General features: G+C 42.3%; 1 protein-coding gene and 1 long non-coding RNA gene across 5 annotated transcripts in view; one reads left to right on the top strand and one right to left on the bottom strand.

Moving 5' to 3' along the window:
- Window positions 1-17,348, bottom strand: part of Slc35b3 (solute carrier family 35 member B3) — a 28,957-nt gene extending 11,609 nt beyond the window's left edge. For 2 of the 4 annotated variants that reach the window (XM_052156675.1, XM_052156679.1), the window contains exons 1-4: window positions 17,201-17,348; window positions 12,301-12,588; window positions 10,826-10,947; window positions 495-649 (exon numbers count right to left, since the gene is read on the bottom strand). In XM_052156675.1, the coding sequence (XP_052012635.1) occupies window positions 495-649; window positions 10,826-10,947; window positions 12,301-12,588; window positions 17,201-17,248 (613 nt within the window). In that variant the 5' untranslated portion in view covers window positions 17,249-17,348. Of the gene's footprint in view, window positions 1-494; window positions 650-10,825; window positions 10,948-12,300; window positions 12,589-16,962; window positions 17,143-17,200 lie in introns of those variants that run through there. The other 2 variants (XM_052156676.1, XM_052156677.1) reach the window with 2 other exon arrangements.
- Window positions 17,349-17,529: 181 nt separating this feature from the next.
- On the top strand, window positions 17,530-22,018 carry LOC127664632 (uncharacterized). The gene is made up of 3 exons (XR_007973216.1): window positions 17,530-18,579; window positions 20,604-20,681; window positions 20,980-22,018. It is a non-coding gene; the product is annotated as an uncharacterized LOC127664632 (long non-coding RNA).
- Window positions 22,019-27,261: the final 5,243 nt, after the last annotated feature.

Raw genomic sequence — 27,261 nt, 5'->3', positions numbered from 1 at the left:
TGGCGCGCGCGCACACACACACACACACACACACACACACACACACACACACCAAGGACAGGTGGCCTAAGCCCTTCAGTGATGGAACAGCCTCGAGGCAGCAACTCCACCCAACGCTTGCTGCTCTAACTGCCTCCAGTCTATCCAGCTCCACCTAGATGGGGCTCTAACTCATCAGAGAGCTGCCGTCAGGGAAGAAGTGGGTCCACTCAGATGGGCCTCACTATGCGAATACAGCACTGTGGGGATGCATTAAAATCCAAGATAAAATAAAGCACTGGCTATTCTCTCTTACATCCAAATTGTGAACCTCAAATCAATATTTAGAGAAATATTGATGTTTTTATGACACCTCATTTTTACCAGATACTGCACTATTAGAATATCTAGAATGCTCAAGAACTCTGCTGTGGACATTTAACTGTTTTTCCTAATGCCAGATGCCACAACATCGTTGTGCGCTTCAAACAGTATAAAACATATCGTTACTGTACCTTGAATAAAAACTCCTCCTAGCATAACAGGAATCAGTTTGCAGCACTTGAAGATGACTTGGGTTGGGTAATTCAGGTAGCCCAAGGAAGTGTTTGATAAGCCCATAGTACCCACAGTTAGAAAAGCTATTATCATGTAGGTTTTTCCTGGTATTCTGGAAGAGACAATTTTTAAAACCTTCATTGTGGGACCCAATTTCATAGTACTTTAAAGATGGCTTACAATTCGCTTCCCTCATCTCTGGTTAATGTTTCTGGAAGCATACGTTTAGAAAGTCACTCTTTTCAAGTTGTAACACTACCCTTTTGCACATGATATTGATAAAAATCACAATATGCTTTTACTGAAACATCAATGAGGAATCTCAACCACGTGGTATAATAGTAAGATACTTACTGAGATTCTAACTCATATTTAAATGCTGATCAAAGTTTTTATTTTTTTACAGTAGCTCTAGGTAGAGATAAAAACTATGTTGATTTAATTCATAAAAAAAAAAAGATGATTTAAGAACTACAGGCCTTGCAATGGCAAGAGGCCCAGTCACTGATGTCACTGACCTTAAATTGCTGCTGCTTCATGCCCTCCATCCAGCATTAGGAAAAATCTGACCGCCACAAAGTCAAAGAACTTCTCGAGAGCAAGCTCCTGCCTGGGCCTGCCAGCTCCACGCACGAGGCTGCTGCACTATTTTACAGTTTCTGATGTGGTTTTTGTAACCTCTAAATTTTTTCTAACATTGGCTCTAGCAGGGTTTCCTGAAGGAGAGTCTGGATTTGGTATCTTTAGAACTTTCAGTCATTGGTATGGGCAGATGCTCGCTCTGAATACTTATTAATAGTTTAAAATAATAATCTGGCATACTGGTGTGAGGAACATAAAAAAGAATTATTCATGGAATTTGCTTGTGCTGTGACATAACCTACATTTAGGCATTTACATTGGTATTTAGATCAGACACAAAGTCATTCTTCCTCTAATTTTTTCCCTTCCTCCTTTTTTGAGACAGGTTCTCTAGCCCAGGTTGGCCTCAAATTCCTTCTGTAAGAGGAAAACCTTCAGCTTCTGCTGGTGGACGTCCTATGTTCTGGGATGGCAGGTACAGGCCCCAAGGCCTGGCATATGAGGTGCCACTGACTGAACGCAGAGCTGTAAGCATGGCAAGCAAAGACTCCATCAACCGAACTGCACCCAAACCCTACACATCTTTTATCTGGGTAGATATACACTAAAAGATTTTATTAGAAAAACTCAATGGAGGCACATTATTTACCCTTTCAACTCTGATGTTTTTCATATTTATGAATGAATTCAGGAGTAAAGAACTAGCCCACCCATAGGATAACCTTCAGTTACTACAACTGTTATTTCCCACTGTTACTTATGAGGAAAGGTATAAAAGTAGAATACAGGTAGAAAGGGGTTGTCCTAAGGCTCGGAGCTCAGGCAGAAGCTCGAACCCCCAGAGGAACTTACTACATGACCTTATAAAACTGTCAGCCCTGCTCCAGGTCCCGGTCCTCATGGGTGATGAGGAGAGGCAAAGGCTAAAGCGTTGTTATTTGGTGAGCAGTAGCAGTACCATGTTTCAAACACAGGAGCTGAGACGTTACTCCCAAAACACACAAGCAAGCCCAGAGCTTGGAGGCTCCCCAAGCCTTGACAGAGCTGATGAGAGGCAGTGGTTTTTAAATTTTAAATCCTGTTCCCGTACTCACGTATCATTTGTTACCTGACAGACCTAGGAAGAGAAAACAACTACGCAGAGGGTAGGTTGCAGGCTACAGAGTGCAGGGAATTTCAGAAAGCGGGTGCATAAAGACAAGGAGCCCTGTGGCTGAACAAGACTGCTGTGAAGCATGTCCAAACATGCCAAGACAACATGCCTTGTAAAGACACTGCTTCTGCTAGAAGTTGTAAGAATCTTGAATAAATGGACTTGAATATTTAAAATTAAATAGTTACCTAAGTATATACGTCAAAACAATCACATGGAGAAAAACAAAAAAGGTGTATGTTTTTAAGGCACTAAACATTTATAGAAAAGATGGAAAGTCAGTATTGTCTTTATTATCTTTCAACTCTCCCAGATACATGACCTATGCATGCTAGACCTAAGAAAGAGTGCATGCCCACAGTCCTAACCACTTCTGTTTATGGTCCCAGTCTTACTGTAGTTTGTTTTATATGCCATTAAAGATACACCAAAGTATTTTTTCTAATCTATATGATAACTAATTGAAAAGATTTTTAAATAATAGTTCTAGATGTAACAAAAAGAAATGTGCTTCTTCAGCATTTAGGAATACAGATCTCTAAAGCAAGATAAGAATGTGGGAAATGGACTTGTAGGGAGAAAGAAGGGAAGCTCACAGGGCTGAGAGAGAGAAGAGGGTGGGTGGGGCTAGAGTACACACACACACACACAAACAATCTGCCAAAGAATAGGTAATGTAGTACTAGCTGCCAGCTCCTCCTGACTCGGTGAAGAAACAGCAGTAGAAAAGATTCTATTTCAACATAGTGGGTACACCAACAAGCAGGACGCTACACCAAATAGCTCTAGCTGTTGTTGGTGGGTTGGGATGGCCCAGGGACCTCATCCAAAAGGGAAGTCAGTCCTGGTGAAGACCTAGGCAGCCTTACCCTGGAGACAGGCAGAGAAAGCCTCTGATTCAGTGCTGGGTTTCAATGAGACTGGTGTTTCAGGCAGGCAGGTCAGGGTTGGAGAGGAAGCCCACCCAGAGGGCAGGGGCCCGGCATTGCCCTGAGGAAACCCACTATTCAAAACTATCTATGTAGGGTGGCCTTAAAACGGGAACAAGTCAGAGGGCCTGCTGGAGGACCCGAGAACCTAGCAGGCGCCTGACATCCACAGCTGCATCCTCCAAGAGGGCTGCAAAGTATAAACAGGTTGCTTTGTTTGCACAGAGCTCAAAGCCCTGTGCATGTCACATGCCCAGCACACTTAGGACATGACCCTTCCAAGCAGAATTTCAGTGACCCCACAGGACTCTAGATAAGAAGTCACGGAGGGTGAGGGCCTGCCTACTCCACAGACTGCAGGGATTCTGCTACAAAGACAAGACCTAAACCAAACATAGGTACTTGTTCACCACCACACAAACCACAGTGAAGACAACAGGTCACAGGCCACCTGCCTCTGCCCACAAGAACCTGGCAGGACCCACAGGGAGATGGCCAGAGCTGCACCCTTCCCAAGCTTTTCTTTCTTGAGGACATTTAAAAGTATTTTGACTTCATTGTATTTAAAAGTCACGTGCTTTCCTCCTTCATACACTCAGATAATTCTATTTAGCAATTTTTTCATTAATAAGCAAGCATTTTTCTTTTTCTCTTTACACTTCCTGTTTTTCTTCCAATCCTTTTAGCAACACTTTGACCTTACTTTAGGAAAGAAATAAACCTATTCTTTTTAAAAACTCTCTTTCCTAACATGTCTAATTTTGTTTTTGAACTTTTTGTTATTGGGAAATCTTTTGTTTACTGGTTTTTATTTTTATTTTTTGTGTTTTTCTTTCCTTTTGTAATACTTTCCTCCTCTTTCCTTTCCTCCATTTCCCCTTGCTTCTTCTCTCTTGTCCTTCCTTCTATCTCATTCATTCACTATGTCCACACTTACCGCAATCCTTAACACTATAGCAATCTGCCATTGTTTTTTGCCATTTTCTATTTTATGTCCTTGGTGATGTGTGAGTTGTATTGTCTTTATGTGTATTTTATCCTCTTTGATGCTGTTGTCAAAGCATCTGTTTGTTCCCCTTTCTGAGTTGTACTAGGTAAGGACTGAGCCTTCAAGAAAAGGGTGTCCAATAAGATGATCTACAAATAGGACTGAAGGAATATTCAGAGAGTGTGTGTGTGTGTGTGTGAAAATAGAATTGAAGGAATATTCAGTGTGTGTGTGTGTGTGTGTGTGTGAAAATAGGACTGAAGGAATATTCAGTGTGTGTGTGTGTGTGTGTGAGAGAGAGAGAGAGAGGGGGGGGCGTGGGTGCACACACACACACACACACACACACACACACACACACACACACACACACGCTAGCTAGCTGCAGGGAAGGGTGTGGCCTGATTTCTGAGTGCACCTGACTCAGCAATCTAAATGAAAAGTTGGGTCAGGGGCAAAATCAACAAGGAAATTGAGATTGTGAAAACAGAAACTTGGAAACAAAAAACAGTGGAAAGCATTACCAAGACTAAGAGGAAGAAAGTTTCAGGATGGAGAACAATAGACAAGCACTGCATTCCAATACTCATAAAGAAAACAATGAAGGGGTTTGACCTTAAAGCCCAAGAACTCTGCAATCCAACCTAAGAACCGTGGGTAGAAACTTAGGTACGAATGGCAGGCGTGCAGCCCAGAAAACCATAGCAGAAAAATTCACAGACCTAGAGAATGAAATGGACATCAAAACACAGAAGCCCATTCAGGATGCCAATACACAGGAGCAGATAAGAATGTCTCTATGGCACATAATAGCCAGGACAACAGAAATGCAAAGAAATAAGATTAAAGGCTGTAGGAGGGAAACATCAGTTTACCTACAGAGACACAACTATCAGAGTAACACCAGGCCTCTCTCTCATCAGTAACTTCAAGTCAGGAAAGCATGGAGTGATACAGTTCAAGTGTGCTGACCCAATTGCTATATTTAGCAGCATTACCTTTGAAACCGATAAAGAAATACAAATATTTGAAGAAAAGCACAAATTAAGACAGTTCATGACTTAGCACTCCAGAAGATAGTTAAAGAAATATTATATACAGAGGAAGATGCAAAAACACTCTCAATCATGAGAGTGAGGGACTACGACTCTCACAGAGGGGCAGATGACAAAGGAGAGCTCAGAAGGAAGCCATCATGTCCCATGCAGCAAACCAGCAAACCCCTGAGAGAAAGAACAACAATCTAAGCAACAGAATTACAGTGATTAGTACACAATTTCTAAGAATAAATGATCTCAAGTGTGGAACACTACAACTCAATAATGAAGAGACAAAGAAACTAATGTTTCCAAGAAACATCTCTTTGGAGGATACCCACAGACTGAGAGTCAAAAAATAGAAGTCAGCCTACCAAGCAAATGGAAACCACATACAAGGTGGTGTAGTATTTTGATAGCTGATAATCTGAACTCAAACTAGGACAAACAAAAAAAAAAGGTCAGCGTATTGTAATAAAGAGAACAACTGAACAGCAGTAGTAACTACTGTGGCTCAGGACTTCATACAGACCTGAACAGGCATTAAAAAGTCACTTAGGTGTGAATGTGACACAGTGGGGGATTCTATGGCCAGTTCTCATCTTTACACAGGTCATTCAAATGAAAAAATCTACAAGGAAACTCTACTATACCACTGTTCAAATGGGTTTAGCAGATGTATTAGCTTCATCTCAGAGATGAAAGGCTGGCTCAACAATTAGACAACATAAGGAGGTCAAGGGGATACAAATTGGAAAGGAAGAAGTCAAATTATCACTATTTGCAGATGACATGATAGTCTACTTAAGTGACCAGAAAACCTCCACCAGAGAACTCCTACAGCTGATAAACAACTTCAGCAAAGTGGCTGGTTACAAAATCAACTCAAGCAAATCAGTTGCCTTCCTATACTCAAAGGATAAGCAGGCTGAGAAAGAAGTTAGGGAAATAACACCCTTCACAATAGCCACAAACAATATAAAGTATCTTGGTGTGACTGTAACCAAACAAATGAAAGATCTATATGACAAGAACTTCAGGTATCTGAAGAAGGAAATCGAAGAGGACCTCAGAAAATGGAAAAATCTGCCATACTCATGGATTGGCAGGATTAACATAGTTAAGATGGCCATCTTGCCAAAAGCAATCTACAGATTCAATGCAATCCCCATCAAAATCCCAACTCAGTTCTTCACAGAGTTAGAAAAAGCAATTCTCAAATTCATCTGGAATAACAAAAAACCCAGGATAGCTAAAACTGTTCTCAACAACAAAAGAAATTCTGGGGGAATCAGTATCCCTGACTTCAAGCAATACTACAGAGCAATAGTATTAAAAACTGCATGGTATTGGCACAGTGACAGACAAGTGGACCAATGGAATAGAATTGAAGATCCAGAAATGAACCCACACACCTATGGTCACTTGATCTTCGACAAAGGAGCCAAAAACATCCAGTGGAAAAAAGATAGCCTTTTCAACAAATGGTGCTGGTTCAATTGGAGGTCAGCATATAGAAGAATGTGAATTGATCCATTCTTATCTCCATGTACTAAACTTCACTCCAAGTGGATCAAGGACCTCCATGTAAAACCAGACACACTGAAACTAATAGAAAAGAAACTAGGGAAGATCCTAGAGGACATGGGCACGGGGGGGGGGGGGGGGGGGGGGAGTTCCTGAACAGATCACCAATAGCTTATGCTCTAAGATCAAGAATTGACAAATGGGACCTCATAAAATTACAAAGTTTCTGTAAGGCAAAGGACACTGTTAAAAGGACAAACCGGCAACCACCAAATTGGGAAAGGATATTCACCAACCCTACATCTGATAGAGGGCTAATATCCAATATATACAAAGAACTCAAGAAGTTAGACCCCAGGGAACCAAATAACCCTATTAAAAATGGGGTACAGATTTAAACAAAGAATTTTCACCTGAAGAAATTCGGATGGCTGAGAGGCACCTTAAGAAGTGCTCAACATCATTAGTCATTAGGGAAATGCAAATCAAAACAACCCTGAGATTTCATCTTACACCAGTCAGAATGGCTAAGGTCAAAAACTCAGGAGACAGCAGGTGTTGGCGAGGATGTGGAGAAAGAGGAACACTCCTCCACTGCTGGTGGGGCTGTAAGATGGTACAACCACTTTGGAAATCAGTCTGGCGGTTCCTCAGAAAACTGGACATGACACTTCCGGAGGACCCTGTTATACCTCTCCTGGGCATATACCCAAAGGATTCCCTGGCATGAAATAAAGATACATGCTCCATTATGTTCATAGCAGCCTTATTTATAATAGCCAGAAGCTGGAAAGAACCCAGATGCCCCTCAAAGGAGGAATGGATACAGAAAATTTGGTATATTTATACAATGGAATACTACTCAGCAATTAGAAACAATAAATTCACAAAATTTTTAGGCAAATGGTTTGATCTGGAAAATATCATCCTAAGTGAGGTAACCCAGTCACAAAAGAATATACATGGAATGCAATCTCTGATAAGTGGATATTAATTAGTCCAGAAGCCCTGAATACCCAAGGCAGAAATCAAATAACAAATGACTCCCATGAAGAAGTATGGAGAAGGTCCTGATCTTGGAAAGGATTGATCTAGCATTGGAGGGGAATATAAGGACAGAGAAAAAAAGGAGGGAGATGATTGGAGAATGGATGGAGAGAAGAAGGTTTATAGGACATATGGGGAGGGGGGATCCGGGAAAGGGGAAATCATTTGGAATGTAAACAAAGAATATAGAAAATAAAAATATTAAAAAAAAAGCTGGCTCAATATACACAAATTAATGTAATGTACCATATAAAGAACTTTAAGAACAGAAATCACAAGATCACTTCAATAGATGGACAAAATTCAATACCCCTTCCTGATTAAAACTCTTTAAGATGACAGGAACAGAAGACACATCAACAAAATCAAGGCTCTATATGACAAAAAAACTTATGGCCAATGTTATAGTCAAAGTGCTCACAATCTTAGCTAGAAGGCCAGTCAGATAGCTCAGTGGGTACGGCAGTGCTGGCAAGGCCCACAAGCCGGGCTTGTTCCCCAAGACTGCAGTGTAGTTGAAGAACTGACTCCTGAAAGGTGTCCTCAGATCTACTCTCCCATGCTGTGACACTCAAGCTGTTCTCTTCCTTCCTCCCAGTTACACACACACACACACACACACACACTGCAACTTGAAAATTTAAAAGTATATACATTTTTTATGCTAGAACATAAAAAGAAGAAAGAAAAGGGACACACACAAGAAAGAAGTCAACCCATCCTTATTTGTATACAACATGATCCTATATTTAAAGAACTTAAAGATTCCACCAGAAGACTCTTGATATAAAATTTTATAAACCAAAATGAAGAAAATCCCACTTAACAACTGTTTAGAAAAAACAAACAAAAACAACTAACTTATGAATAAATTTAACCAAGGAGTTCCTGAAAGACTGTTCCAATGATACATGTAGACAATGAGGAAAGAAACTGAAAATAAGGAAACTGAAGATACTGGATTGGCAGAATTAACAACTTGAAAATAACAGTATTACTAAAACTGATCTACAGATTCAACCCAATCCCACCATAAATCAAACGCATTTTTTTTTTACACAATTAGATAAGATAATCCTAAAATCATGCATCAGTGTTACAGACCTCAAAGAACTCCTAACAGAAAATACAATGCAGGAGGTCTCACAGATAATTGCATTATAAGGCCGTATTGATAACAAAGCATGACAGGGACCCCAGATATAGAACAATAGAACAGAAGAGATAGAAAGAAACATACAACTATACCCATTCATTTTTGACAAAGGTGTCAAAAGACACAACGGGGGAAAAAGGCAACCCCTTTCAACAAATGGTGCTGGGGAACTGGGTACTCATATAAAAGGAATGTAAAAGAATGACCAGATCTGCATCCCGCACTCTCCATAAAAATGAATTAAAAATAGATCAAAGACCTTAAAATAAGATCTGGTGTTTATAGTCACATAAGGACAGTTAGGGGAAAGCGCACAGAATACAAGTGTGAGCAGTGACACTAGCCATGCGGGGTCGACTCAAGGAGCAGATAAGCCCTGTCACATAAAAATTAAAACCTTTTACCAAAGACAACAGTCACCAGAGTAAAAGATAGTGTACAAAGGAGGAGGGGGAAACATCTGTGTGCGGACAGGGGATTAACACTGAGAATATATTACTCTTTCCTCCCCCTCAATTAAGCATCATAAAACAAATCAAACAGTCGAGAAATGGGCTAAGAAACTGAATATACAATCCTCAAGAGGAAATGCAAATAGCCAGCAGATATTTGAAAACACGTCAATATCCTTAGCCATCAAGGAAGTGCAAATTCAATCTGCTCTGCGAGGTGACCTCAGCCCAGTCAGAATGGTTACCAGAAAGAAAACACCCTGCAGTAAGTGCTGGAGAGGATGAGGAGAAAGAGGAATGTTTATATACTGCCTATGGGAATATGAACTGGTGCCACCACTACGGACATCAGTAAGGGGTTTTCTAAAAAATCTACAGGATAATATCACAGCACAAGGCCCAGCTCTGCCACATCTAATCTACTGACAGGATGACAAGCTACAGAAATCCTTGACATCCATGTCATGTGCACATCCATGGCATCCTGGCTAACCTTAACAGCCAGGTAAGAGAACTAGCCAAGACATCTAATGACCTAGAAAGATAAGAAAACAAGGTGTGTCTGCATCATGGAGCTTTATTTAGCCTGGAAGAGAATGGAATCATGACATCTGCAAGACAATGGACGGAGCTAGAATTCATTCTGTTAAAGGAACTAAGGGGGAGTCATGAAGACCCAGCCATATGTCTGTTACTTGTAGGGTACCTGAGTTCATGTATGGGAGAAACCTGAAAGCAGGCAGGAGAAGATGAGGATGGAGGAAAAGACCTCAGGTGGGGATAGGAGGAACTTGACAGGGCAATCAAACACCCAAGACAGAAAAGCAGGCGAGGGAGGGAGGGGCAAGAGCGGGGGCAGGAAGAGGCAATGCAGTGGGGGATGGGCTGAACTGGAACATATGACAACACACGGATGAGAGAAAGCCAGAATGGAACCCTTACTATTAACTACTTAAAAAATAAAAATAAGAATACAGATCTCAATTACTAGGCACTTTGTCACAATGTCAGCAGGATACAGCCCATAAAACATTACCTTCACGCTCCGCTCCAAAAACTAGTAGAAAACTCAGTACTGGCTTTTCACTTAACCACCGAGATGCTGGTACATCCTCAATCTTTCACTAAGCATACACCTTTTTAGGTCAAGTTATGAAAATCTGCATCTGAGCATAGTGTTTGTGGGAGTGTGCTCAACCCTGAATTGACCTGAGTTCTGCTGTGACACAACTTTTTTCCAGTGCACAAAAGAAACAGACTCATTATCTTATGTCAGTAGTAGTTTATAGTGATAAAGACTCACGATCACATGTTAGCAGAAAGAAGAGTTCATGCACATTCAGCAAGCTGACTTTTCCCTCCAGATTCAACAGATGAGAGTGATGTGAACTCCCCGAGAGCCAAGTACACCACATACCTTCTCCTTTTGTCCTGAGTAAGCTGGAGCTCTATTAGGCCAAATATGGAGTAGAAGGCAAACTGCACTAAGGTAAGGTACCAGCCAAAAGACTTAAAGCCCTCCATGGAGAAGATCAACTCCTGTGGAAGACAATGAGCTGGTTAGGTCCGAGGCAGAGAGGACTTCCAGTCGATTGTTAGAAGCACATCTTAAAAGAAACTAAGCCATCCCCCCAACTCCACTCCACCCCCACTAAATCACAAGGCTTCATAAGATAACCAGGCATAAAAGTCAACAGAGAAGGAACTAAACGTAACGTTTTCTTATGCCTCTCCATTAAAAATTGTTTTTAAATAAAAATAAAAGTTTTTAAAATAAATAAATAAAAAATAAAATTAACATTGCCCCAAACAAAACTGGGCCAATTCCAGAACGCAGATGAAGAGCTCATTCGCTGACAGCCAGGCACCTACGAGCTGCTTCTCTACAGGAACATGGTCCATACTTCAGCATTTTCAGAATTATGTGTCAGATTCTATAACAATCTTCCTTGTATAGGAGACGTTTAATTTCCCTAAACAATGTGTGTGCATTTCTTTCCTTCCTTCCTTCCTCCCCTTTCCTTTTCTTTTCTGAGACAAGGTCTCATGGACACAGGCTAACCTCAAACTCCCTACTTACTCTAAAATGACCCTGACCTTCTTCTCATCTTCCCACCTCTGTGTTCGCAGCACTAAGATTCTAAGCCTGCACCACCATCCTGTTCATGAAGTGTTGAGAAATGAGCTCAGGGCTTAGTGCATACTAAGCAAACACTCTACGAAAAGAGCAAAATTCCCAGCTCTTAAATACAGTATTATATTATGAAAAACATGTATGTTAGTTACTAATTGGCTATTCTAGCAAATCAATAAGCAGACACTAACCAATGCCTAACTTGTCTTTTTAAAAATCAACGTGAGTGTGTGTGTGTGTGTGTATGAGAGAAAGAGAGACACACACACATACACACAGATAGAGAGGGCTCAGAGGTTAAAAGCACCTGCTGCTGCTGCAGGGGCCCGGGTGCACTTCCTAGCATCTATGCAGCTCACAACCTCCTTTCATCCCAATCCCAGAGGATGCAAGGCCCTCCTCTGGCTTCCTAGGGCAACAGACGCGAATGTGGTACACTTACATATATGCAAATAAAACACTCAGACACATCAAAAGTAAATGAATAGGTGTTTAAAGACATAAACACACAACCTTAAATATCTACAAGCTTACTTTTATAATTTTAATTTAAGATTTCTTTCCAACTTAAGATATTTAATTTGCAGATTCTGGTCTTTATTCTTAGCAGCCCCTTTAGGAGGGTATTATTCTGTAAAAATCTCAAGCTAAGAGTCACCTGGTAGCCTGTAAATAAAAATATCATAGTGAAAATAAGTACTGAAAACCAATGTGGATATTAACAGCTAACATTTTTTATTGACAAATGACTACTTTACCTGTAAGTATCCATAAATTAGGTAAAACACAAACACTCCAGCGACACATATGAGAAACTGGGTGAGCTTGTTAAACTTGCTGAGGTTCAGGCCCAGCACCACGACGTCTTCAACTGACTTGATGTGTGGGGACATCGTCTGGGTTTTGGAGGGCACAGAGATGGAGACATACTTCCTGGAGTTGTTGAACTTGAGGTCCATTGTTTCTGCTTTGCCACATTCAAGGCCTGCAACCTCGTCTCTGCTCTTTTCCACTGCTGGGTCCCGTCCTTCCTCTGCTGGCTGGGCCTAGAGAAGGGAATTGCAGTTATGGTAAACTACTTTGTCTGTGAAGTATCAGATTCAAATAATAATCCAGAGTACACTTTAAAATTTATGGATTTAAAATTTGCTTTATGGATATCAGTGTTACCACCCACACCCCAGCATTGGATAGCATCATATTCATTTCCATAGCAACCAAAACTAGGACTACACATGGTAGTACTCGCTTATCATCTAGAATATATCTAATTCTGGCAGAATGTAAAATAGTTTCAAATCATAGTCAACCGTGTAGAGAATAAAGAGTGATGTTTAAGGGTTGACATACAGTCTATGTGCTACTGAAATTTTAAAGTGTGAGATTCAGGTATGAGATTTAGAAACAACATTCCTTAGGCCAAAAGAAAAAGAAATGTGCATAGTCCAGGCTGGCAAGGAAGTGACAATCCTCCCACCTTAGTGTCTTGAACACTATGGTTAAACGCATGAGCCACCATCATGACTAAGAAGACTCTCTTACCTTATATAGGAAATTATTCTACTTCCTTATATAGGAAATTATATAGGAAATTAACGTCTTTGGAATGTAAAAGGCAGAGAATGTGTCATTTTTTTTTTTGTCACCAAAAAAAATTATGAAGGCATCACTGATGGCTGTCAGTTTCTCTCTGCATTTACATAAATGGGAAATAGTGAATTCCATGTAAACACTATGGGAAGTGCAGAATCATAGAACACACACAGGAAGAAAGGAAGGACTATCTTCCTAGATAGTCTCACTGCTGGCATTCAGGGAGTGTAAATCTGAGGGCAGGAGAGAACAATCTTGGCAGGATGCTTCACTTAAAAAAAGAAAAGAAAAGAAACTGTCATGTGATAGTTTGAAATGACAAGAACTAGAGTCACCTCCTGGTGACTGCTTCTAGTTAGCTGAGCTGCTGACATTAAGGAGAACTCAGTAGTCATACCAATAGGGACAAGGTGCTGTGTACAATCAAACTAGTAATATATAAGCATCAAACCATGTATTCTGTGGGACACAGGCCCTATCGATGTCTGAACTTTACTTTTATTTTCTATTTCTTTTTATTCTGCCTTCCCTTGCTGTGTCTCAATCATTTGTATTTCTGTATTTTTTATATATACCACATTGTAGGACATCCTTGAAGTAGAATTTTCATGATAAGCCATGTTTTAAATTGCCTACCTCCCCCCCCCCACACACACTGTCCTGTGTTTAAATACTGAGGCAAAAAAAAAAAATGCTCTGGCCTGCTTTCTATGTCCACCTCAACGGAGCACAGGGCCCCACTTAAATAACCAGGTTCTGAGCCTCTCTTCCCTGATTTCTTTCAATAAAGGGCCTACACCACTCATCTATTCCTCAGATTTCCAAATGCCCCCCCTCCCCCCTCCCCGTTCCTGGTGTTCCTTCTGCTTGATGTCTTCTTTCTTTGGGTCAGATTTACGTTCAGTGTTGACACCCCCTCTCTACTGTGACACCCTCCACTAACCCCTCTGGATAGAAGACGACACAGGCAAGAGCCAACTTTACTAGCTGCTGCTGCACCTTGGTATCTGACATGTACTTTTTATCCACACCAGAGAACAAACAACCTGGCACACCTATGAGAGCCACTCTCAAACTGCAGCTCACAGCACCCCTCACTTGGGCACGGTTCTGAAAGGACCATGATGCTCACAAACTTGATGAGCAAAACTGAGACTCCGCAGCAGATAAGAGCAGAGCGGAGAACACAGATGGCCATGCTACGCGCAGGCAGACACGCGCACACACAGAGCGAGCCTCATAAAATCCCTTCCCTGCTTTTACTGACATCCGAATAGTTATCCAGAAGGCAACTCTTTCCTCATATTGCTCTCTTCTGAAATGTTTATAGTTAAATAAAATGCCAAGTGCATAGCACCAACTTAACTAGAGCTAACACCCTGTGATCTGGAACTCTGAGGTCTGAGCTATGGACCCACCCGAGGAGTCATGGGCAGTCATCTCTCCGAGATTCAGGCTGTGCATTTGTACTGCGCACAGTAAAATGGAGTGACTAAACAATTCTTGCAGAACCGATGAGTGTAAAGTGTGCAGCACAGTCTGACTGCCCACATACGTCGCTTTTATTGAAAGATTGCCGAAGTGCTCTGGTGTGCTTCAGCTGACTCATCCTCCTGACATGAAGTAGGAAATGGGGATCTGGATTTCCCACCTGGACTGCCCTACACATGTCTCTTCCGTCACCCACAATTAGAGAAAAAGATTCTCTTGTGCTCTGTTAAACACTTGATCAACATGATTCCGCTCCATTCTCCTCCACCGCTTTAACTCTCCTACACACCTCCCGGCAGCCTTATGGGCTGCAGCATAGGTAAATACCTTCAGCACCATCCTTTTAAAAAACTGTCCAACACAACACTCATCTCTCCTGAATTCCCTACCAAGCACTTGGGCTGAACAAGGAAATGGATTCACTGCCAATGCTAACAGGATGTCTCAGTGCCACAAAACCTGCCCTGTCAAAGTCGGGCACTCAGTGTGCAGCTCCACAGTACTGCTCAGTGTACCCCTGCTCAGAAAGAAGGACTGAGGACGGCCTCTGCTACTCTCACACTCTGATCCCTGATGCTTGCAATCTCACTCCTGTTTCTTTAATTAATATTTGATATTATTATCTAAAGAATCAGAGCCAGGACTGGAGAGATGGATCAGTGGTTAAGAATGTTTATTGCTCTTGGAGAGGACCCAAGTTTACTTCCTAGCACCTGTGTTAGGAGGTTTGCAACTGACTATAACTCTAGCTTGGCTTCCCATCAGATCCCTCTCATGCATATATTCCAAGTACATTTGTGTACATACATAGACACACACACACACACACACACAAAATACAATACAAATAAATCTTAAACAAATATGGACAAAAATCTTTATGGTGGTGGGGGAAGCCTAAACTACATACAAACAAACAAACAAACTCAAGAACAGCACTAAAAGTTTTCAAATCAAATAGTCAGTCTCTTGCTTTGATTTAGAAATTCACAATAACCTCTGAAACGAAAACAGAAAGAAACATGGAGAGTGGATCACTGCTTTAGGTCTCTTCTTAAAACGCAACAGACACTTAGCATGGGAGTTAGACATAACCGATAAAATGGTGTTAAAGAAGTACTCAGAGTAAGCACACAGTGCGCGCACGCGCGCACACACACACACACTCTCACACAGTCAGAAACAGGTGATGCTGCCTTACAACCACACACTGAAATAAAAGCTTATTTCTTTACACAAGTTGGTGTGTCTATACCACAGAGGGCAAGTAGAGGTCAGAAGACAACTCTTGGGAACTGGTTCTTTGTCACTTTGCTGGTTCTGGGCACCAGGCTTGGTCTCAAGAGCTCCTACCTGCTGTGCCATCTCACTGGCCTCACCTTAGCTCTTGACCTAGTCTTTTTCTAACGCGAAAGATGAAAGCTTCTATTACAAAGCTGGAATGTAAAGAAAACTTATCATGTGCACGGCCTGGAAAAGTCCCAGTTCCGCCCATAACCTGCAAAACTCTAGTAACATGTCTTCACAACAGGGTTCCAGGTGTGGGATAAGATCACAGAGCAGAAAAACAAGATTGTGATTTCATCTGTATCTTATCACACAAAGGGTGAGAGACTGGTGATTTCTCAAACTCCTTTCCCCTCAAGGGCTAACATTAGGATTTAAAGTGGACTTGGAGCAGAAGTAATGCTATCTAAACTATTTCAACTCACTTGTAAGAGAAACGTTTAACTAAAATTCGGGATTCTGATAATCTACAGTTGAAGTAATGCAGATGTAATTCATTAAAATACAAAAAAAAAAAAAAGAGCCAAAACAAACAACTCGTGATAGCAAACCAACAAAATCTTTCAGTGTTTTTCTGGGAGAAAAGGAAGGAGGAAAGAAGGAAGGAAGACATAGAAAGACAGACAAGGTAAGAAGGGTGAAAGGGGAAGAGAATTCAGCTGCAAAGTCCGAAAAGAGAGATAAAAGAGAGAGAGAGAGAGAGAGACAGAGACAGAGACAGAGACAGAGACAGAGGAAGAGAATTCAGGTGCAAAGCCCAAAAGAACGTACAAGGATTTCAGCGACATAAACTTAATAGCCCTGCAAGAACAGTCAATTCGCTGCAAGGCAAACTGGCACCGGGTAACAGAGAGACCGGACACAGACGCGGAAGTGACTCAGAACTGCAAAAACAGTCAAGGGAATCCGAGAGACCAAGTCTCTGAGCACAGAGAGCAGGCTAGAGGAGTCCGCGCAGGGGTTCTCAGGCCAGGAGCGGAGGATGCTCTTCCCGGAAGCGCGCGCCCCCGCGACCACCCCGACGGCGGCGACAAGGTGTGGGCGCCCACCCGAGTCCTGCCTGACGACGCCTGGCCGCGCGGCAAGGTACCCTCCCAGCTCCGCCGCTGTCACCTCCTCCGCATGGGCCTCCGCCTTAGATTCTGCTCCCGTGACGGCCACCTCGGCCGCCACTTCCCCGGAAGGTCTTCACACGCTGGACCCCGCGCGCCACTTCCGCCTATGCGTCTTTGTGCGCGTGCGCCGGCGCGCGGCCCCGCCCCTTCGCCCGCCCTCCGCTGTTTCTACCTCCTGAAGCTCCTGCTCCTCCGTGTTCTGAAACTGGGTCCGGTCCATCTTGTGGCGTCTTCATCCAAGTTGACTTCACATCCGCGATCGTGAGCCGGGGAGTGCGAAGGAGGCCAAGTTTAGATTGTTCGAACCGGATTTAAGCGGCCTGAGGTTCCCTTTCCCCAGCCTCCGTCTTTTGATTCAAAGGAATGAAGTTGCTTCTCAACTCCTTTCTTGTCCCGGTTCTCCGGACTCTTTCCTGCCCTTCTGGCCAAGGTGGACTGAAGAAATGGGGAGCCTGCGTCACATGTCCTTACAGTGACGATGGTTTGTAATTGGCCAGAAATTAACCAGGATTGTGTTGACCGGCCACTCCCTGCTTGGAACGTAAATCCCTAGTTTGGAGCCTGACAAATATTATAAAATCTATGATATTTGATCTCCAAATATCATAAACTGTCCCACACTGAGAACTGCACCTACAGTTACTGAGATACAATGAAGAAATTGCCAAATGGGTTTGGCGATAGGGTTATTAATGATTACCATAACCGGAAGGAATAGTATTCCAGAGCCTGCTTTGGTAGGAAAGCGGGTGAATAGTGTCAGCAGAGGCATTACAATCCAGTCAGTTGCTTGTAAGTTTTAAAATGTCACAAGAATTAAACAGAAAGAAAGAGAAGTATTAGGGCCTTGGGAGTGAAGCTCTTAAGTGGTGATGGGAAAAAAGGTCCAGCTAGACATTTAAAAAATACAAACCTTGCTAAGCCAGTTTTGTATGAAAGTTGAAACTAAAAGAAAAAAAGAAAAAGAAAAGAAATCCTAAAGAGAATAACAGAGCCCATTTAGAGATGTCGTTCTGTTAATCAACAATAGTAAATAGCAGCAGTAAAACAACTATTAGCCAAGAAGGAGCATTATTGACCATGTTGAATGGGCAGACCTGTAGGACATTAGCATAATTCATAAGTAGCTTAGAGTTATAGGACACAGAGGTAATATAGAAGGCAAGTGGTAATAAAAACCTCGAATACAAGAGGGATCAAGATCCACCCACTCTTGCCTGAACAATCACAGTAACCTAGCGGACTTCTCTTATATCTTACTTCCTTACTGCCTAATTCTGCCCACCAGCAGCATCTAATACTGTTTTGCTCACAACCCTTTAATGGCTTTTACCATCTCATTGAAACCTAAAACCCTCCCCATGGTTTGCAACTTGTTCTTGATGGGTCATATGCAGACGACATTTTAGAGTTCATCTAACCCCTGTCAGGCACAACATGCCTCACGCTTTGCGTTACCTGTTCCTTCGGTATGGCGCATTGCCCTCAGATACATCCACTGGGAATGAAAATGAAGCATTTACCAGCTGTTACCGTGGAATTAGGGATGAGGTGAGTGATAGAATTGCAGGTAAGATGAGCCCTGTTTGCCACTAGGAGCAAGGGGACTGCAGTTACAGCCAGCCACAAAACTAGAGCAGAAACGGGGCTTATCATTGCCTGTGGCCTCATGAAAAAATGCATGCCCTTAATGTGAAGACAGATGTTCAGTCTCAGCATGTTGATTGCCACAGAACAAACAGAAGAACCAAGGAACTACTCCCAGAAAAAACAAAAAACTCATGCCCAAACTCTTCCCACGAGGGGGAAACAGATCCCTTGTCTCTTGATGCAGAACACTGTATTTCAGTAAGTGGTCATCTCCCAATGCTCTTGAAGTTATTTGCACAAGACTTACTCCGTGGAAGGCAAATTACCAAGTTACCAAGGGCCATTGGGCACAGATGCTGAGTCGATACTGATGTTGAAGGCTCAAAGTGCAGGCCTAGTAGTGAAAGGCTTGCTGGCCATAGTCTGTCTGACAAGGATGTCCCGAGAGTCTGCAGAATCCTTCAGAGAATGAGTGATATTCACGTGCTTAATAACAGACAAGGTGTTCTCTGATCTGTGCTGACTGTTGATGCTAAGATGATGCAGGTGGAAGCTCTTGAAATAATCTACCTCTCAGGGTCCAAGGTAGGACATTTAGATACTAATTGCACGTTCAAGGGAACTGAGAGATTTCATTACTAGACAGACTAGGAAAATGTTCAGAAGGTGTTCTCTTCTCCATGGTGAGGGGTCAACTTTTCTGCCAACCTGCGCAGATCTTGTCTGCTGGACCAGGGATCCGAGGACGTGAAAAAATGGGGCATACTGTGGTGTGATGCTGCAGACATTCCAGTTTCAGTGTACCAAAGCACATGAGTGTAACTCAAGAAAGCAGTTATCCACGTAAAGTTTGTTTCAGTTCAGAAAAACACGGCCAGCAAAAACATGTAAATAAACGACAGTAAGCACATACTAAATATTACCAGAGCAGCCCTTTCCCAGAACTCTCGCAGGACAGAGCAATTGAAACACGATTACCTGGCATGTACTGTAGATTATATCTGGGACAGTGTGAAGTAAGGCAGAAGGCCATATGCAGGTTCAGGATCCACTGACCAGACTGGGGTCTATAGCTACGATCTGACATCCAACAAGAATAAACATGTCTTAAAAATCGAACGTAAATGTTTGTCGCAGGAGGCACCAAACCATGTTCAGTAACAATCCAGGGGACAAAGTGTGCCCGCTGTACAAGGCCCTCTGCCTTTTTTTTCACAGTTCTCCAAGCATTGGTCACCATTGGTCACTCTTGTACCATGTTCTCAAAATAGGACTTGTCTCAGAAGATAAGATGCTTAGGAATTTCAGAGGTAGCATTAACCACAAAGAGTTTAAACTTACAGGGTTGTTGTGAGTCGTTTCGTCCCCTGCAGTAGTTAGGTAAGCCAAGTAGCTCCAATAGCAGTTGCTGTGAAATCAGTGAGGTTTTACTTGAATGCAAGTTTTAATGTGATCATTGATCTGGCAGACGCCCCCCTTAGTCAAATAGACCAAGATCAGATGGTTCCTTCATGAAAATAACTGGAATATGGCCCAGCCCTGTAGGAATCGTGACTGACATAAAGAGTTGCAGCTTTCCTTGTTTTTCTGTAGTTTCAACATGCTAATTAGATCTAGAGAGGAGGTAAGAGCCATGTGCTTAGGGAAGATGTAGATGTGAAGTAGGGTGGGAGAGAAAACCTGGAGTTTGGAATCTGCCAGTATTGTGGTCGTCTGATTTGGAGAGTGCTTAGAACATATTCTTACTTTGGTTTACTTTATTTCAACCAATGATTTGAGATAGAAGTGCACAGGTAGCAGAAGGTGAATAGTGGAGAGACCAATAGGAAGAAAGGCATTCCAGAGCTCATTATGGAAGTTGTTGCCCTTTGAAGTGGGTGAAATTTTATCAGGACCGAAATCTCAAATGGATTTCCTGTAAAGATCAGTAGTTTGCCTTAAAGGAAATTGCTAGCACTCTTGAAATGAAGTTGCTCCTTTCACAGTTCCTCTGCCTGTGCTCCAGTCTGATAGACTTACATACTTATCTGACAGATCACCACTGACCGCAGAAAACATTCATGGTAAGAAGATGACACAGTGGGGCATATGACTGAGGGCTACACTGCCTCCGCCATACACTAACATCCGGGGGGGGGGGGTCATTGGTCTTGGCAAGCACCAGCAATGCTCCTTCACCAGAACAAAGACCTCAGCAGGATGGGGATGCTGTTGTCTGAGATACTTACAGAACCAGAAGCATGTACCCTCTAGTAGCTAGAATAGTCACAGCCTGAGACCCAAAACTTAGAAAAGGAATGGCTTTTCTCTTTGTGAGTTCCAGTGATTCAGTAACAGAATTTGTGTTGCCCCTTTCTCTAGATGGGAAGTTCTGGTTTCTGGGGAAGAACAGTTCTACCAGAGAAACAGATCTGGCTGACTACAAAGCACCTAGCTTGGATAGGTTAGAGCTCTTCAGACCATCCAGCTCCCAAGCATCCTTTGCCCTCTATGAGCATCCTGTCTGGACAAGTCCCTGCTGCATGTTCTGCTGGACCCTGTCACTCCTGCTGGTCAGGTTAGAGTTCTTCATTCGTCTCCTGCACACGTCCCGTACCCTCCACCCACCCGACACACAGGTTAAAAGACCATGCACCTTCCTCCTCTTGTACAAACTTGTCACTCAGTACTTGCTGTGACTGGATAGGTTGAAGTTTCCCAACCTTCTTCCCTACTAAGGCTCTGACTACAGCATCAATGTTGGATCTTCACTGGGACTCCACCCTGTGTCATGGAGATTCTGCAGCTTTGGATCAGCAAATCGGGCCCTTTCTCAAGCTCCAACAGTTCATAGATGATGTAGATTTGGGGGTGGCCAACTCAAAGCCCTAGATCTGGGTCTGCATGGTAGCTAAGTAGGTCAGCCTGCTGGCTCTTTGATATCTCCACTAGCAGGATGGGCTTTCTAGCACTGCCCTGCTAGCTCACCCAACGCTGTCACTGGTAGGGGGCAGAGTCAGCTCTCCAGAGGCTCACCTGAACTCTAGAAGTCTGTCATGGAGTCAGCCTGTCTCATTGACAGGTGGATCTGGGCATTTTTCCCTGCCTGCTCAGAATAGCATGGAGATGATGGGTCTCTGATGCCTTCCTCATCCCTTGGTGTGGTGTGGTGGCAGGGGTCTGTGTGTCCTCTGCCTGCCTACTCTGCATGGCAAATAAGTTCATTTTTGGTAAATACACATATACACACACACATTTGTATACTATTTAGAGCTGTTCTTATATTTTCATATATATTCTGGTGTAAGTGGTCACTATGTATTTAATTGTGACATTTAGTGTTATCATCTGTTACTTTGAAACAGGCAATGGAGAGTGAACCAAGGGACACACGTGTCCAACCACCGTATTGTATTTTCCTCAAATATGTATTTTAAGAAAATATGTTTATGTGGCTACAAAGGTAGAGCTACAACAAAATCGAGTTATGAAATTGTTCTTCTGGGTATATGGTAGCTTTTCCAAAGTGAAATGGGCTGTGTCATGAGGTCATAGCCAGGTGTCAAAGGAAAATCCTCTAGAATGCTACTGTACGTGGGGCCCTGGACTGTGGATCCCAATTGGAGATCCCTTCAGGGTTCCTGACCTTAAAATGCTCTTGTCCAGACCACTGCTTTTTATATAGCCATTCTGAGCTGTTAAGGGTACCTGATAGCCACGAGTCTCTCTGGTACTCCATTCTCAATAGACAAGAATACTTTCACAGGCCCACAGCAGCTCCTAACTGTGAACAATGTGAGTGGTTGTAGATATTTTAGGTGGCATTGACACACAGGTGTTTTGTTACAGTAATGGAAAGGCTAACACATTGCCCTACATGATCATTATATTTGTCATTGGTAGTAGAAAGGACTTTATCAACAACATTTATTATCTTGAGTTTTTATTCATTTTCTTCAGTTATGATCTCCAATTTCTCTCCAAGTTCTTCAATCCTGAAAATTTGGAATCTAATCTCTTATACTTTATCATGGCTTCTTTCTCTTTTTGATACAAATACGTAAATACTTGATTCAAACAGTTAACACTTAAGTGTCTTTTATTGTATGTAGTGCATGAAATCTGTGAGGCTCACCAAAAGGTGAGCCGTCAATAAAGTCTCGTCCTGCCCCATCTTTGTCAGTTTCCTGTACTTTTAAACCTTATGCTAGCATGCTGCTGGTGCTACAACTGACAAGGCAGTGTGATGCTCTGTTGTTGGTTCAACCCTACAATACATCAGGGGAATGTACTTGGTGCTGTGCATTATGGGTCTGGAGAAATATTACAGTGATGTGAACCCACCAAGAGAGTACCATGCTGAACAACCCCCTTGCCCTAAGTACTGTCTATCTTTCTTCTCTAACCTTCTTTGCCTGAGAAGAATTACTCAGGGCAGTAACTGAATTTTTAACTATCTAGACAATTTTACTTTTCTTAGATGATCAGAATCATGTATCTATAGCTTGGTTTGATTATTTGTTTTTCACCTTAGAAATGTTCATTTAAAACTTTCCAGTGCTTTGTGTGTCTTGTTCTTTGGATTAAGCACAAAAGCTCACACATGCTTACATACACTCTGTCACTGACCATCTCTCAGACCTGGCCCTTATTTTTGCTTTGATACAAGGCTTCACTAAATTGGCCAGGTTGGTCTTGAACCACTCTATATGAGGCTGGACTTAAACTTGTGGTTAAGACTCCTGCCTCAAAGCTCTGAGCAGCTGGGGTTACAGTTCTATGCTGCCAGGCCTGCGCCATATTTGTTTTTACAATTGTATAATATTCTAGTACATATTTGTATCTTAGTTTGTCTATTCACCCCTAAAGAACACTTCTTTTTTGTTTAAGGAATAATTTTCTCTTACTTAATTTTAAAAGATTGATTCAGTGCATGGGTAGAAATTAAATGTTAGTTTGTTTACTTCCAGAAAGATTTTAAAATGTGCTTCATAGTGAGGAATTTAGTCAAAGTCTCTTGAAATCCAAGTCTGGTACTTATATTGAAGGAACCTGAGACATTCAGATCTTAAAATAAATACAGTTTTTATAATTATACAAATAAACATTTTTTCTAAAATTTTCTGCATAACCAAGGTCTCTTAAGCCATAAGTAGAAATACACCTTTTCTTTTGGGTTTTAATTTTCTTTCTATTCTACCTCACTCCAACATTAGCTGTTTTAAACACACATTTTGTTAAGGTGTTTGTTTTGTAGCAGTTTCCTCACGGGATAAAACCTTGCATCTTGAATGGAAGCTTCTTAAAGACATGGCCATGGAAAGGAAAGTGAAATGCCAGGGTGTTTTATGCCAGGTAGTTTACAAGGAGGTGAAATAACAGGGTGTTCTAGGGGTAGATGTTCCCTCTGGCCTCGGGGGAATTTTAAGACATGAAGTAAACAACTCAAAATAGTTTCCGGAAGTCCACAAAACTAACCAGTTTCACTAAGACCCTTTCTCCTCTGGAGTATATAAGCAGTAAAGATGGGTGAGAGCCACTCTGACTTGAGCCAGGCAGCCTGGAAAAAGCAGAGCCCAGGTGAATGGTCTAGAAGAAGCGAAGACTGGCTGTGCTTCCTGGAAGAGGCCAGACCAAGTGAGTCAACTATAAAGATACCTCTCCAACCTGCTGAGCAGGATACTTTTCAGTTGTTGAGAGCTGCTTACAAGCTGTGCAGTGGGCTCTAGGTTACCAGCTCCTGGGAGCTGTCATCCATGCTGGAGTGGATTTTGGTGATGCAGCTGTCTTTGAGTAATTTCTGCTCCCTGAGTAACCCCTCACCTATATTCCTTTAAGCAACTCAGATAAAACTCATTGGTTCTCCAAATTGGACGTTAGTGACATCTGTGTTATTGTCTATTGTGGCCTCCCTATCTGAGATGAGTAGATTCGTGTGTGTGTGTGTGTGTGTGTGTCTGTGTGTGTCTGTGTGTGTCTGTGTGTGTCTGTGTGTGATATGTTTCCCTAGGAAAAGTTGCATAGAGTCTCAGATCAGTGTTTCTCAACCTTCCTAAGCTGTGACCTTTTAATACAGTTCTTCATGTTGTGATGACACCCCCGACCATGAAATTATTTTTGTTGCTCCTTCATAACTGTGATTCTGCTCTGTTATGGATGATAATTAAATATATGATATCCGGGATATCTGGTGCATGATCCCTTTGAAGAAGACGTTGACTTCCCCAAGGGGTCATGGCCCACAGGTTGAGAACCACTGGTCTAAAGTATATCTAGTCCAGTCATTCTCTGGATCTGAAATTTTTTCTCTTACACTACAGGCAGGTTAGTTATAGCTTATTTATCTTTAAACATCTTGACTGACAGGACGATTGCTCTCAGAAATAAGCCGGCTTCTTTTCCAGATCGATCTAGTCATTACAAAGCTCCATCTTTTATTCAACTAAGCTCTGTTTTCCCATAATTTCTACTCATCTGCTCTAATTCAGTCGCATGAATTATAAAGTATAAAGTTAATCTTTTCCCTCACAGTATCCCTTTAAATATTTTAAAGAGAACTGTAATGTCACTTTGCACATTAAGCTTATTAACAACCTTATCATCTTCGACATTTTCCTCTGAGTGGCTTTGCTTTGTAGCTCTTTAAAAACATTTTGTGAATGCATACCTTACACCTTTCTCCACTTGTTCTCTCGTTCATTCACAAACTCCCCCCTCTCTCTTTCTGTGTGTGTGTGTGAGTGTATGCATGTATAGGGAGGGAAAGACCAGAAGTCATGCATGGAAGTCAAAGTTCCCATTTGTATGTGTTCAATCCGAGAGGTCGGAAAAACTTCTAAATTGGCACATCATAGGTATGAGGCTGACATGCATGTATGGACCAGGAAGAGATAAAAATGTAAGGAAGGATGGACTGGGGTGCAGCTCACCTTATAGAATATTTGCCTTGCATGTGTAAAGTTTCCTTCTTATATGTATGATGCATGCCTATATCCCAGAATGCATAGATCTTAGGCGGTACAAAGAGCTTGCAGCCAGCCTGGTATATATAAAGTTCTCTTTTATTTGTTGTTGTGTTAGTATGTAGGATCAGTAAAAGACAGGTTTGCTTTTATTTAATTGACAGTTGACCATGGGAATGGATGATAAACAACCAAGGGAAGCCCACAGCAGGATCTTAACAGTGTCAGTAATTGACAGCTGGGGAGGGGAGGGCAAGGAACAGGAAGGAAAACCAGGCAGGGTGGAGGGTAAGAGGAAGCAGCTGGCCAGGGAGTGATTGTCTAGGAAGCAGGAGGTGGGTGGGTCATTGTGTCCTGTCTGCCAAAGGTTGAACAAAATGAAGACCTTTGGATTTAGTGCAGCCATTTCTGGGGGCTGACATGGAAGAACAGGTTCCTCACGGGTGGGGGTGTTAGGGGAAGAAGTGAAGCCAGCTTGTGAGAAAAACTCAGAACAGTCTGCCTGAAAGAGAGAGCAGGGATGAATGGAGAGGGAAGATCGGTTGGGGACAAGGCATTAAGGTACGAGTGCGAGTGCGGAGAAGACAGTGGGCGATTGGCAATGTTCCCACACAGAAAAGAATGACCAATCGTAGATAGTAGGGGACAACTGAGAAGGTGAAAATCGTCCCGCCCCTCCCCCACAATGCACAAGCAACATTTTTTAAAAAATGTATAACAAAATAATACACAAGATAAAACAAAAGCTGTCACATGAGGTTAGACATGAAGAAACCATGCTCAAGAGAAGGCACACGAATCAGAGGCTCACTTGTTCATTCACCCAGCATCCAGGAATCCCATAAAAAGCACTAAACTAGAAGCCATAACATAGGTGCAGAAGACCTGGTGCAGACCCATGCCTGGCCTGTGCTTGTTGCTTTAGTCTTTGTGAGTTCATGTGAGCGTTGTTTACGTTGATTGAGAAAGGCCTGTCTTCTTAGTCTCCTTCTTCCCGACTGGCTCTTACACTTGTTTTGCTTCTTCTACAGGGTTTCCTGAGCCCTAAGGGGAGGGAGTTGATGGAGACCTCCAATTTAGGACTCTGTGTCCCAAGGTCTTTCACTCTCTCCATAATGTCTGGCTGTGGATGGGTACAGACTAAGGGACTGGAGGGACAGATGGGTCTTATTAAGAAAGGGAAATGGAAAAGGTAGTTAAGGATGGGTTGATGGATCGATGGATGGATGGATAGAAGGATGGATGGATGGGTGGAGAAGAAGCTGGAATAGGATGTTCAAATGAGGAGAGAGAATGGGGAGAAAGAGTTGTGGGAGGATATGGTGAGAGATAGCTAAAATTGGGGGGCATTTGAGAGGCAGTGTGTAAGCTAAATGCAGTAGGAACTTCCTAAAATATACACATATATGAAAGCAATCAAAACAAAATCACCAAATAATGGGGGAGATGATCTCTTGTCACTAAACAAAGCTTCCAGTGCCAGGGTTTGGTTGCATCTAGTTGAGTTGTTGGGCAAATGAGTTTCATGGAAATTCCTGAACAGTCCATGTCGTTGCCAAGACTATAGGTTAATCTCCACAAACTGACAGCAAGGCCTCTATTGCTGAAGACAACACTTACATAACTCATTGATGATGGAGATATTGAACTGGTGCCTACGTAGAGCCTTCACCCATGCATTCCAGGATCTTTGGTATAAGAA

The sequence above is a fragment of the Apodemus sylvaticus genome, chromosome 14 (genome assembly GCF_947179515.1).
Source record: "Apodemus sylvaticus chromosome 14, mApoSyl1.1, whole genome shotgun sequence".
Taxonomy (NCBI): Eukaryota; Metazoa; Chordata; class Mammalia; order Rodentia; family Muridae; genus Apodemus; species Apodemus sylvaticus.
This window is presented reverse-complemented; position numbering and strand designations above follow the sequence as displayed.